This window comes from Thamnophis elegans, chromosome 4, assembly GCF_009769535.1.
Source record: "Thamnophis elegans isolate rThaEle1 chromosome 4, rThaEle1.pri, whole genome shotgun sequence".
Taxonomy (NCBI): domain Eukaryota; kingdom Metazoa; phylum Chordata; class Lepidosauria; order Squamata; family Colubridae; genus Thamnophis; species Thamnophis elegans.
This window is the reverse complement of record NC_045544.1, coordinates 110,638,795-110,651,781: the sequence shown is the minus strand read 5'-3', so window position 1 is coordinate 110,651,781 and position 12,987 is coordinate 110,638,795. Positions and strand designations below refer to the sequence as shown.

The following is a 12,987-nucleotide window of genomic DNA, read 5'->3' as shown; positions in this document are numbered from 1 at the left end:
ATCCTGATCAGCCACAGCCAGTCATAATAGATATGTTAAAATAATATATCTAAAATATAATATAATAAACAGTCTGGCCTGATAAATGGTCACAACCTCGGTTCCAAAATCTTGCTATAACAGTACTTTTTTAAAAAAAAAAGTTCTTAATGAGGAAAATTTGGTCAACAGGGTCTCCCCTTGTTTGGGGGAGTTTATGATTCCATGGTTTAAAAAGACCTCTCTCTTCTCCAGTTTTTCTTTCATTTCCTATGAAAGCTTGATGGAAACTTTGACATTCTTATTCAGTAGTTTGCTCCCAAGAGGTGGCTTGGACAGACTTGGAATGTTCTGGGGGTTGCTGATTTTAGGTTTGAGAGCCAACATTTGCCCATAAACCTAGTTATGTTTTACCTGATAGTCATTAATTTCCGCACACCCCTTTCGCAGGCTACTACAAGAACAATGTGAAGGTTGCAGTCAAGACATTAAAAGAAGGCAGCATGGCCCCGGATGCCTTTTTGGCTGAGGCCAACTTGATGAAGAGACTTCAGCATAACAAGTTGGTTCGATTGCATGCTGTGGTGACCCAGCAGCCAATTTATATTGTAACAGAATACATGGCCAATGGTAAGTAAATCTTGTTAATCATTCTAATGGACCTCTATCAGTGCTATAGATATGAACTAAGCAGGCCAAATCTGATTATAGTGGCAGTTTTTCCCCACAAGCATTTGTGACTTGCTTAATGAGCCTCAAATATTTGGAGCAGTCTATTTTCCCTGTCAGCACAGGTTCAAGCAACTATCGAAGTAAGTCTGTATGCTATTGTTGCAAAGTGGAAGGGCACCTATAAAGCCCTTCATGGTAGTGGATCTGGGTACTTGAGAGACCGCCTACTGCCAATCACCTCCACACGACCCATTAGATCTCATCGTTTAGGCCTCCTGCGAATTCCATCCGCTGGCCAATGCCAACTGGCCACCATGCGGAGGAGAGCCTTCTCGGTGGTTGCCCCGACCCAATGGAACGATCTCCCTGTGGAGCTTCGTACCCTCACCACCCTCCAGACCTTCCGCACAGCCCTTAGAACCTGGCTATCCCGTCAGGCCTGGGGCTAAAGACTGTAACCCGCCCGAATGGTATGAATGTTGCGTTTTAATCATGTACTGTCTTATATGTAAAAGTCTGTCCCCCCCCCTTCCTTTTGATTTTGAGCCGCCCTGAGTCCCCCCAGGGAAAAGGGCGGCATACAAATAAACAATTCAAATTCAAATTCAAATTGCCCCAAAGACAACATGGCTGTAATCCTTCCATCCTTACCCTTTGTTCATATTTTGGGTACAGAAACTCTATTGTTTAATAGAGCCCCATTTTGGGGGAAGTCTTTTTCTTTTGTCTTTTTTTTTCTCCTCCAGCCATTTCTCAAGGAGGGACAGAGTAATGGTGACAATATAATTGCTGTAGCTAATCCAAGGGTCTGCCACAGGCCGGCTACACTGATAGTAAATCTATTTGCATATATACATAAGTTTTTATTGAAGATTCCTAATCTAGTAATATAATAATGCAACCATTACAAAATCACTTAAAATCTGATTATTATTTTTTTAAAAAAATTGCTAATTAAGTGGTATGATTCTCATCCGTTGGCAAGAATCACAGTCTAAAACTGAACCCAAATAACAAATGAAAACTGATTTAACCAATACAGTATTATCACATCCAGCTTTATGAATATTTATTTCAACCAAAAATATCCTTATATTTTTATTGCTGTTCTTTATTTTTGGACAGGAAGCCTGCTTGATTTCTTCAACACCAATGAAGGGAGGAATCTGTCTCTTGCAAAACTAATAGATTTCTCTGCTCAGGTAAACTATTTAATATTCTAAGGGTACAAGGTCTTGATATTTTCTCAGGTTATGGAGCAGGAAAAGAGAAGCAGAGGAGAGGAAAGTATTTAGGAATGGATGGGAAGGAAGCAGGTGAGCAAAGATCTGAAATGGTACAAGGCACTAGATTGATCCCCTATACCCCTGATGGCGAACCTATAGCACAGGTGGCATGCAGAGCCTCTCTGTGGGCACACCAGCCAGCACACCAGCACAGCTCCACCGCACGTACACATGCGCCTCATGCCAGTCAGCTGGTCATTGGGTCTCTGCTGCACATGCATGAGGGTGGAGTGCATGCGGGAGACGCATGCAGGCATGCATGGGGCGTAGGGGACATGCACAGGGGGGCACTTGCATTGCATTTTTGGGCTTAGCATAGTACCCCCACACCCCATTTTGGCTTCCAGGTTGGTGCAGGAGGTCTTCCAGCACCACCACCCCATGCATGCGCATGCACATCCCTCGCATGCCATCACGGCCCTAGACTGTCAACATGATGGACAGCAAAGCATGTCAGATTTGACATAACTTGAAACCACCACAAGTTGCTCTTGGCTTAAGGAGAAAACACTGAGACAATTAGAAAGAATTTAAGGGCATCTCATGGAAGAGCTGAAGACAAGTTGATTGCAACACCTTGAGGACATGAAAAAGTAAAGATGATGCGATGGGATGTTTCTGATATAATTAGATGCAAGTGGGGGAAAATCCAAAGCAGAAGTGATTGACATATAGATTAGGTGGTAAAAAAAAGAAATGGAAGGAGTTGCCAAGAGAGTTAAAATGAGAGAATGTGAAGGAGTAGTGGAGGAGGACAAAGGAAAAAACAATGTGTTGAAGGGGACACATAAGAGACAAAAGAAAAATTTGACCCTTTGGAACGATCTCCCCGTGGAGATTCGTACCCTCACCACCGTCCAGACCTTCCGCACAGCCCTTAAGACCTGGCTAGCCCGTCAGGCCTGGGGATAAAGATAATCTGTCCCCACCCGAATGATGAATGAATGTTGTTTACTATTTTACCTTTATGTACTATTTTGTGTCTATTGTCTGTACCCTCCCTTCCCCATTTTATGTAAGCCGCCCTGAGTCCCCTCAGGGAAAAGGGAGGCCTATAAATATTAATAAAATCACTAAAAAAAAATCACTAAAAAAACAAAAGGAACAGCAGAAATAATAAAAAGAGACACAGAGAAGCTATTTTCCTGATCCTGAGAGGTAAATTCCAGTGGATAATCTCTTAAGGAACATGTCTGTGAGCCCAAAATAGAGGTTTCTTGGCTATTGCATCATATTTGAAGATTCAGACTCAATTTTATGTATTAAATTTACATGCCACCCATCTCCTCGATAAGGGTACAGTATAGGTGGTACAGCACAGGTACAGTTTGGGTGGTACCTTCCTCAATAGTAGTAACTTGGAGTCCTAGTGGACAGCCATTTAAATATGAGCCAGCAATATGCAGCAGCTGCCAAAAAAGCCAACACAGTTCTAGGCTACATAAACAGAGGGACAGAATCCAGATCACGTGAAGTGTTAATACCATTTTATAATGCTTTGGTAAGGCCACACTTGGAATCCTGCATTCAGTTTTGGTCACGACGATGTAAAAAAGATGTGGCGACTCTAAAAAGAGAGCAGAGAAGAGCAACAAAGATGATTAGCGGACTGGAGACTAAAGCCTATGAAGAACGGTTGCAGGAACTGGGTATGTCTAGTTTAATGAAAAGAAGGACTAGGGGAGACATGATAGCAGTGTTCCAATATCTCAGGGGTTGCCACAAAGAAGAGGGAGTCAAACTATTCTCCAAAGCACCTGAGGGTAGAACAAGAAGCAATGGGTGGAAACTAATCAAGGAGAGAAGCAACTTAGAACTGAGGAGAAATTTCCTGACAGTTAGAACAATTAATCAGTGGAACAGCTTGCCTCCAGAAGTTGTGAAAGCCCCAACACTGGAAATTTTTAAGAAGATGTTGGATAGCCATTTGTCTTAAACGATATAGGGTTTCCTGCCTAGGTAGGGGGTTGGACAAGAAGACCTCCAAGGTCCCTTCCAACTCTACTATTGTATTATTTGTATTGCATTAAGGTGACTCTGCCTACCCTACCATGACACTCACCAAATGGTCATTGAGAGATCACCTGACAATGTTGAAGTAAAGACTGAATGTAGAAGGAGCCCATAAAATATTTTTGAGTTCTTTCTATGAAATATAAAGCACATATGCATTGAAATGTCAGTTTATCTCAAATTGTTTACCTGCATCATGAATGCCGCACATACGAGCAGCAACTGACCGCCAAATGTACATCTAATAGCAAATGTCATCACAACAGTGTTATTTGTGTAAATGGGCCCCAGGCACACCCAGCGATTACCCCTTATTTCCAAGCAAAAGTTAAAATTAGGCGGCTATCAATGTGCACTTGGTCCTGTGGTCAGCCTCACTAGTACACTGAGAGGAAACCAGACTGCAGCCTTTATCTCACTGAGATCAGGACAGGAAATAACACACTTCTGGGCGCCCCATTTTCCACTGAGGTGAGCAGCATTTGAACGAAAAGCAAATCAACTTAAGCATTTGACAAAATTGTGGAAAATATGTTTTCATATCCTTTTTGAAACTGTGTGAAAAAGAAACCCCTAACATTGAATAAAAAATGTAGTGTCCCTTTAGTTTAATGTATGTATGTATGTATGTATGTATGTATGTATGTATGTATGTATGTATGTATGTATGTATGTATGTATGTAAAGCCACAAGGGTGAGTAGAACATCAGAGCTATACAGCTCTGTTTGCTGGCAGAAGAGCTGGGATTGCATCTTAGTTGCTAAAACGGTAGGAAAATCACTTCAGTCCTTTTCAATAAGATGCCTGGTTTAGCAAGAGCAAAAAATGATCAGGATTTTCATTTCCAGAAGCAGCAAGCAAAGCCAAAAAGTTTTTCTGTTTTAGAATTTACTCTTACTCAATTTTCCAATTTTTAAAGTGTTTTTCCCAAATGGCTCTGTTAAGGACAATGGCAATCAAAAATGCATGTTAGTGAGAAATAGAAACATGTGGCTTTCTTTATCCCTCACCAAACCCAAAAACTCTTCTCTTGCTCATTGAGCAAGTCAACCTTTGGATCATTTCAACACCAAATATGTTCACTGTGGACTTTATTTCTCCTAGATTGCTGAAGGGATGGCGTACCTTGAGAGAATGAACTTCATCCACAGAGATCTCAGGGCAGCCAACATTCTGGTTTCAGAGTCCCTTTGTTGCAAAGTTGCTGATTTTGGCCTGGCTAGACTCGTCGAGAATGAATACCTTGCAAAGGAAGGTTAGTGAAACTTTATGGTAAAAGAGATAGAATTGCGGGTCATATTCCACCGAACAAGAAAATTCTGGAGGTAAAAGATGTGCTTTTTTTGTGCACAAGTATTATTGCCTGAGTGGTATTTCCATAATCCAGGCTCTGTGCCCTTAGCAGTATAACTGAAGTTATACATAATAATGATGTCTGTTGCAATCATAAACAAACAAACACACGCACACACACGCACACACACATACAGGGGTGGGTTCCGGCAGAGACTACTGACGGTTTTCTCAGGGATGGGATACGCGCACATGCGCAGTGCAATAAAAATTGCTCTGCGCATGCGCAGAAACAAAAAACAAGATGGTGACACTTATGGCACCATCGGGAAAACCTGTTCAGGGGCGTGGCTGGCCTGGGTCGCTGCCGGTTCCAGTGACCCAAGCTGCCAAGCTACTACTGGTTTGGCTGAGCTGGTCCGAACCAGTAGGAACCCATCACTGCATATATACATACATACATACATACATACATACATACATACATACATACATACATACGCATAAATAAAGGACTATTTTATTCTATTCCCCAAATTCATTCATTCATTTCATTCATTCATTCATTCATTCATTCATTCATCCATTCATGAACCTTCTAATATACAAACTCAGGCACAGGTGCTTCTCATTATCTCCCATATGTCCTTCAGTTCTCTCCCTTTATCTTAAGGTGAGCCCCAAGGCTGGTTTTGTATTAAGACTGTACTCCACCTTGGATCACATTTATATCCAATTCTCTCTAATGTATCTTTTTAAAAAATATGGCTCTGCCTCTAATACATAGTTTGAGAAGCTGCTAAAAAGAAAGAGTGGAAGGTAGAGATATTTTTTAAAGCTTGTTAGGTTTGTCATTGAGGGGAAGAGAATTGATTTATAAACAGTCTCATTACACAGCTCTGGGTGGTGTACAAATAAAATCACAATATAATTCAAATAATAATTCGATAAAATACTGTATAAATCACAAAATAATATCATTAATGACACAGATTTTACTTTGGCTACTAATCTCTAAGGTCCTACCACAACACCCAGGTGTTAACCATTCTCCAGAAGGTTGTAAGAGTGGGGGGGATTCTTGCCTTAATGGGTGGGCTGTTGCAAACAAGAGGAAAACCAATGAGAAGTCTTGTCTGCAGGTTCCTTCCCATCATATCTCTGAACAAGCAGGTTGCAACTGGGAGTCCTCCTGCTGGGAACAGCAGATGGGCAGAGGCCTCAGTCAAGAGGACTTTGTCTATTTGCTCTTTTCCATATCACTTAGAACATGGCACAACTGAAGATGATCACCTACACCCTGTTACTTTGCTATTGGATTATTACAATTTCTTCTAAATGGGACTGTCCCTGAAAACCATCTGGATATTTCAGCTGGTATAGAATGGAGCTGCCCATGTACTTACTGGACAATCATGGTGTCCCACGTAATGTTGTTACTATAAAAGCTACACTGGCTCTTAATGTATCTCTGAGTGTAAGTCAAAATGCTGGCTGTTACCTCTAAAGCAATAAATGGCTTAGAAGGTAGACATCTGAAATATAGTTTGCCCCTTCCCTCCCCCCAGAGAATTACTATCCCATTTTTGTCCTACTAATAGGCATGCAGGTGTATTACTTTTAATGTCAGAAAGATTGTGGGAAAATTATTGGGATATCCGTGAATGCTTAGAAATAGCCTGAGTGTTTCTTATAGTCCTATATATTAAAACAGCTTAGATATGGGGACAGAAAGACAAACTATTTTTATTTATCCATTCCTCCACATTTATAGCCAACCTAGCCTAGCCATCATTATTATATACTGCTTAGATATCTAGTATATGAGAAGTAATATTCAAATACACTATATAAAATAATAAAGTCAGATATTGCCTAGCCTAACTATTCTCCTATGCATAGGATTTAAAATAGCTGACCTTGAAAAAAGAACATATCCTCCCTTATCTGACATACTGTACCTACCTTCCTTCCTGCAGTCCTAAATATGATTTTTGCATAGAATTGAGATATGTCAAATCTAGTGCATGTAAGCTCAAAACATAGCCTTAACTCCTAAATTTTATGCTAATAACCCAGCGTTGCCCAGGTATTTATTTATAGGGGGAAATGTCCAGACCAAATGTAATTTTTATATATATATATATATATATATATATATATATATATATATATATATATATATATATATATATATATATTTTATTATGTTTTCATTCTATACAATCACATATTTACTGTGCTTGATCAGGGCATATAACATTGAGTAATAAACACGGCCTTCACTTATATAGAAAATGCCCTCTACAATACAAACCCAATATACCACCTTGGCCCACCATACACCCTCTTTCAACCCCCTCCAACTTTCATTCTTCCTTCTCACACACCCCTCTACGCCTACTTCCCCTCCCCTTCTTTCTAACCCTAACCCTGTCACTCCCTCTAATCCATTCCCTCCCTCCCTTCTCCTCCTCCTCTCTCTCACCCTCTCCACCCTCCTTCTTCTTTCACTCGACTCTTTCCTTCGGTATATTTCTATTATCTTCCAGTATATTCGGTTTGTTCTATTTTCGCACTAACATTGAAAAGCCACAGTATACAAATGCAATCATGGAATTTAACACATATTGTATTTCCCCCCTCCCCCCTCCCCCTAAATCCCCACCTCCCTTCCCTCCCCCCGACTTCCCAAAGACCATACGTGGTATAACTTTTGGACAATCACAGTCTAAAATATCTCTACATTGAACTCAGCTCCTTACTGTTATCCAAATTTTAAACAATTTAAATTGTTACTGATACTAAGCATAAGCTATCTGGAGTTTCTTAGTCCCATATTTACTTTTTATGTAATCAATCCATTTTTTCCAGTCTCGTTTATATCTCTTGTTTGAATGTTCTTTGAGATATGCTGAAATTTTGGCCATTTCGGCTAAGTTCATAACTTTCAAAGTCCATTCTTGAATTGTAGGTAAATCTTTCTTCTTCCAATACTGCGCCACCAAGAGTCTTGCTGCCGTTATTAAGTACAGAACCAAATTAGTCTCTGCTGCTGTAAAGTCAATACATATACCCAGTAAGAACAACTGGGGGGTGAATTTTATCCTTCTTTTGAGGATGTTTTGCAGGATCCACCATATTTTTATCCAAAATGCCTTGACATTACGACATGTCCACCATATATGAAAATATGTAGCATCACAGAAACCACATCTCCAACATTTAGGTTGAACATTTGGATACATAGAGGCAAGCTTTTTAGGATCTAGGTGCCATCTATAAAACATCTTATAAAAATTTTCTCTCAAGTTTTGTGCTTGTGTAAATTTCACATTTCTTACCCAGATTCTTTCCCATGTTTCAAGCATTATTGGTTCCTCGATATTCTGAGCCCATTTTATCATACAATCCTTAATCAGTTCCGTTTCAGAATCCATCTGTATTAGTACATTATATATCCTCTTTATATGCATTGAGCTTTGATCTCTTATTTGTTTAAACAAATTATCCTCAACTTTTACAAAGCCAATTTTTTGATCTGTTTTCCACCTAGCCTGTAGTTGACCATACTGAAACCACGTTTGAACTACCTTCTCTTCTTTAAGTACCTCTAAAGATTTTAGTTGCATCACCCCTCTTTCTGAGATAAGAAGTTGTCTATAGGTGGTTCTATCGTGTTTTTGTTCTACATTCATATTTTCAATTGCATGTCTAGGAATTGCCCACATGGGCACTTTATCATTTAGTTTATGTTGATATTTTTTCCAAACCCGCAATAAAGCATTTCTTAAGATATGATTTTTAAATTTCTTATCCATTTTTTTGTTAAATAACAGGTAAGCATGCCAACCATATAACAAGTCATATCCCTCGATATTCAAAATTCTGTCATTAGTTAGATGAATCCAGTCACTAATTGCAGATAATGCCACTGCATCATAGTATAATTTTAAGTTAGGTAATTTCAATCCTCCTCTTTCACGTGCATCTTGCATTATTTTCATCTTTACCCTCGGCTTCTTTCCTGCCCACACAAATTTGTTAATACCCTTCTGCCATTCTGAAAGATTCACATCTCTTTTAAGTATTGGTAACATTTGAAAAAGAAATAAAAATTTTGGTAAAATGTTCATTTTTACTGCCGCTATTCTACCCAACAAGGACAAATGCAGTTTTTCCCACCTTTTCAACTCCAACTGTATACTATGCCAAAGTGATTCATAATTATGCTTATATAATTTCCCATTTGAGATTAAAATATTAACTCCAAGATATTTAACTTTTTTAACTACCTCACATCTTAGCATCGCCCCCAGTTCTTCCTTCTGTTTGATAGTCATATTTATAGCTAATATTTTGGTTTTTCCTAGATTTATTTTAAATCCCGAGACTTGACCATATTGATTGATCGTGTTCAATAATACCCTACTAGATTCCTGCGGTTGTTCCAATATTATGACCAGATCATCCGCAAATGCACGGACTCTATATTCTTGCTGTCTAATTTTAATCCCTTTTAGACTGCCCAAGCCCCATATCTTATTCAACAGTATTTCCAAAGTTATAATAAACAATAATGGGGACAGAGGACAGCCCTGTCTTGTACCTTTTTCAATTTGAAAGGAGTCTGTCAGACTTCCATTGACAATGATCTGGGCTGTTTGCTGCTGATATATTGCACCAATTGACCGTAAAAAGCCATCTCCTATCTGCATTTTTTGCAATGTCTTCAGCAGGAATTGCCAATTAACTCGATCAAAGGCTTTCTCCGCATCCAAAAATATGAATGCGGCTGGGATTTGATTGTTCTTTCCCAGGTATTCTAAAGCGTTAATAATTAATCTAACGTTGTTCTTCATCTGTCTGCCCTGTATAAAACCAGTTTGATCGGTATGTATCAATTGTTGAATTACCACCATTAGCCTATTTGCTAATATTTTAGTAAAAATTTTATAATCTACATTGAGTAATGAAATAGGTCTATAGTTTTTTGGTTGGGTAAGGTCTTGGTCTTCTTTGGGTATCAACGATATGAACGCAGTCTTCCACGAGGGGGGCACTTTCCCTCCCGATTGAATTTTATTGAATAGTTCTCTGAGGGGTTCTACCATTTCTAACTGTAAATTTTTATAATAAACAGCTGTTAAACCATCTGTGCCTGGTGCTTTCCCCAACTTTAATTGTTTAATTGCCTGCAAAATTTCCCCAGAGGTTATAGGTTGATTCAGCTTATGCCTATGTTCTTCTCTAACTAGGGGAATTTTCTCTTTATCTAAGTATTTGTCTATATCTACGTCCTTAATTTTATCCCCTTTATACAACTCTGTAAAAAATTCCCGAAATACCTTTTGAATCTCTTCCTGTTGAAACACTTCCTTCCCTCTGTAACACAATTTGGATACATTTCGAGCTTTCCTTTTTTTTCTAATCTGATAAGCCAACCACCTACCGGGTTTATTTGCATTGCAGAAAGTATTATGTTTAGCATATAATAAACTGGTGGCTACCTGGTCAGAGATCAGCATATCAAACTGAGATTTTAATATAGCAATTGTTTCCCTAATCTTTGTATCTCCTGGATTCAATGTTAATTCTGACTCTTTCCCTTTAATTTCCTCTTCCAATTCTTTTCGTTTTTGCCCTTGTTTGTGTCTATGTATTTTGTTTATATTCATTAATACTCCTCTCATATACGCTTTGCTTGCATCCCATACATATTCCATAGATGTACCCTTATTCATATTGAGAACAAAATATTCCGATAGCAATTTTTTACAATCATTAACATACTTTTCATATCTAAATAAGTTTTCATTCAACCTCCAGGACCTTCTTGCCTGGGCTACCCTTCCCAATTCCATCCAGACTGGATTATGATCTGAAAGAACTCTCGCCATAATCTTTGTCTTCTTCACCCTGCAAAGTAAATCATTTGTAATTAGTATAAAATCAATCCTTGAAAGAGATTGATGTCTGTTGGAAAAAAAGGTAAAGTCATATTCTTCTGCATGCCTCTCGCGCCAAGCGTCTCGCAATTCAAAGTCGTCCAGCATGTCAAAAAAGGGTTTGGGTAACTTAGCTCGGAATTTGGTGTTCGGGCGAGATGTCTTCTTATCTCTTTTGGTGTCAATCACGCCATTCCAGTCACCCAATAATATACAAGACTCAAAGTCCCACTGTACTAATTTAGCATGGAGATTTCTATAAAATCCATCTTGTTGTTGGTTAGGAGCATAAATTCCCAAAAGTAACGTCTTTTTCCCTTCTAAGATTAAATCTAATGCAATATATCTTCCGAAGGGATCTGCTTCAATTAGCTCAGCTTTAATGTCTTTTCTTAAATATACTACTATGCCGTTTTTCTTTTCCATGGCTGAGGTCGCAAAATGTTGGCCCAGTTTGGGGTTAAACAAATATTTTTGATCGGTTGATTTGATATGAGTTTCTTGCAAACAAATTATGTCATTCTTAAACTGTTTGAGATAATGAAATATTTTCTTTCTTTTCTGTGGAGAGTTCAGTCCGTTGACATTCCATGTCAAAATCTTAGTTGTCATTTTTGGTTGCCTGAAGCTTTTTTAGAGCCTCCCGCAAGGCCTGTCTCACCTTTGGTTTGGCTCCTCCCACAGCTTCTGAGCTTGTTGCAGTAGCTCCTTGATCAGTGGCCAACGATTGTTGAGATTGTTGCATGGTAGTTTGTTTATCCGTTTGTCTGGTGGTCATACGGTTGGATCTTTTTTCCTTGACTCCTTGCCCCTCCGGGAGAGGGAGATGATACATTTTATCTGATGGTTGTGTGGTTTGCTGTTTATCTTGTTCGTCTCGTGGTTTTTCACCATATCCCGAAGATTCAGGGTATCCCATCTTCAGAATCTTATGATAGAAATCACGAGCTTTCCATACAGAACTGAGATGATATCTTTGTTTGTCCATTGTAACTATAATACCGAATGGGGCATCCCATCTGTACTGTATCTGACGCTTTCTGAGCTCTTCCACCAGAAAAGCATAATCTCTTCTGGCTCTTAGCATCTGAGGTGGTATTTCTTTCAAAACAATCAGATCCTGTCCACCAATTTGAAGCTTAGTATTATAAGACTCCTGTAATATCATATTTCTAGATTCTCTTGTAACAAAGTATATTACCACATCTCGGGGAAGTTGCCTTTGTTTTGCCGCCCACGAGTTAACACGAAAAGTCTTGTCAATCTGCCAATCAAAATTGGATCCCGGTTTTCCCACCAGACGGTCAAAAGCTTCAGAAAACATTTGCTTTAAGTTCTCCTGCTTTTTCTTCACGCAGCCCCCTCACTCTTAATGCAAGTTCCATCTGCTTATACTGTATCATAATAATTTGTTTTTCAGCATTATCAATTTTTTGTTCCACCACTTCAGTTTTGGATATCAGGTTATTTTTAGCTTCATTGAGAATTTCTAAATTATCTTCCATTCCAGAAATATATTCTGTTATCACATTTACAATTCCCATCATATTATCATTCATTTTAGTGACCCTAGTATCGAATTTGTCATATAGAACTTCCATCTCAATCCTTATTTCATCTTTGAACTCTCTAAGCATTTCTAGATTCTGTTCTCTGGACTCTCTAAACATTTCTAAGTTCTGTTCTCTGGATTCTTTGAACATTTCCAAGAAAAATTCTTTTGTTAGTACGTCTCCACTAGGGGGCATAGATGGTGGGGGCTGCACCTTTGTGCCTGGTATGGGAGACGTTTTC

The 12,987-nt window shown here is 38.9% G+C and overlaps 1 protein-coding gene across 1 annotated transcript in view; it reads left to right on the top strand.

The window, feature by feature from the left end:
- BLK (BLK proto-oncogene, Src family tyrosine kinase) overlaps positions 1-12,987 on the top strand; it is a 31,033-nt gene that overhangs the window by 15,092 nt on the left and 2,954 nt on the right. Inside the window, exons 8-10 of the mRNA XM_032216091.1 lie at positions 430-609; positions 1,777-1,853; positions 5,057-5,207. Coding sequence (XP_032071982.1) covers positions 430-609; positions 1,777-1,853; positions 5,057-5,207 — 408 coding nt within the window. The remainder of the gene's footprint in view (positions 1-429; positions 610-1,776; positions 1,854-5,056; positions 5,208-12,987) is intronic.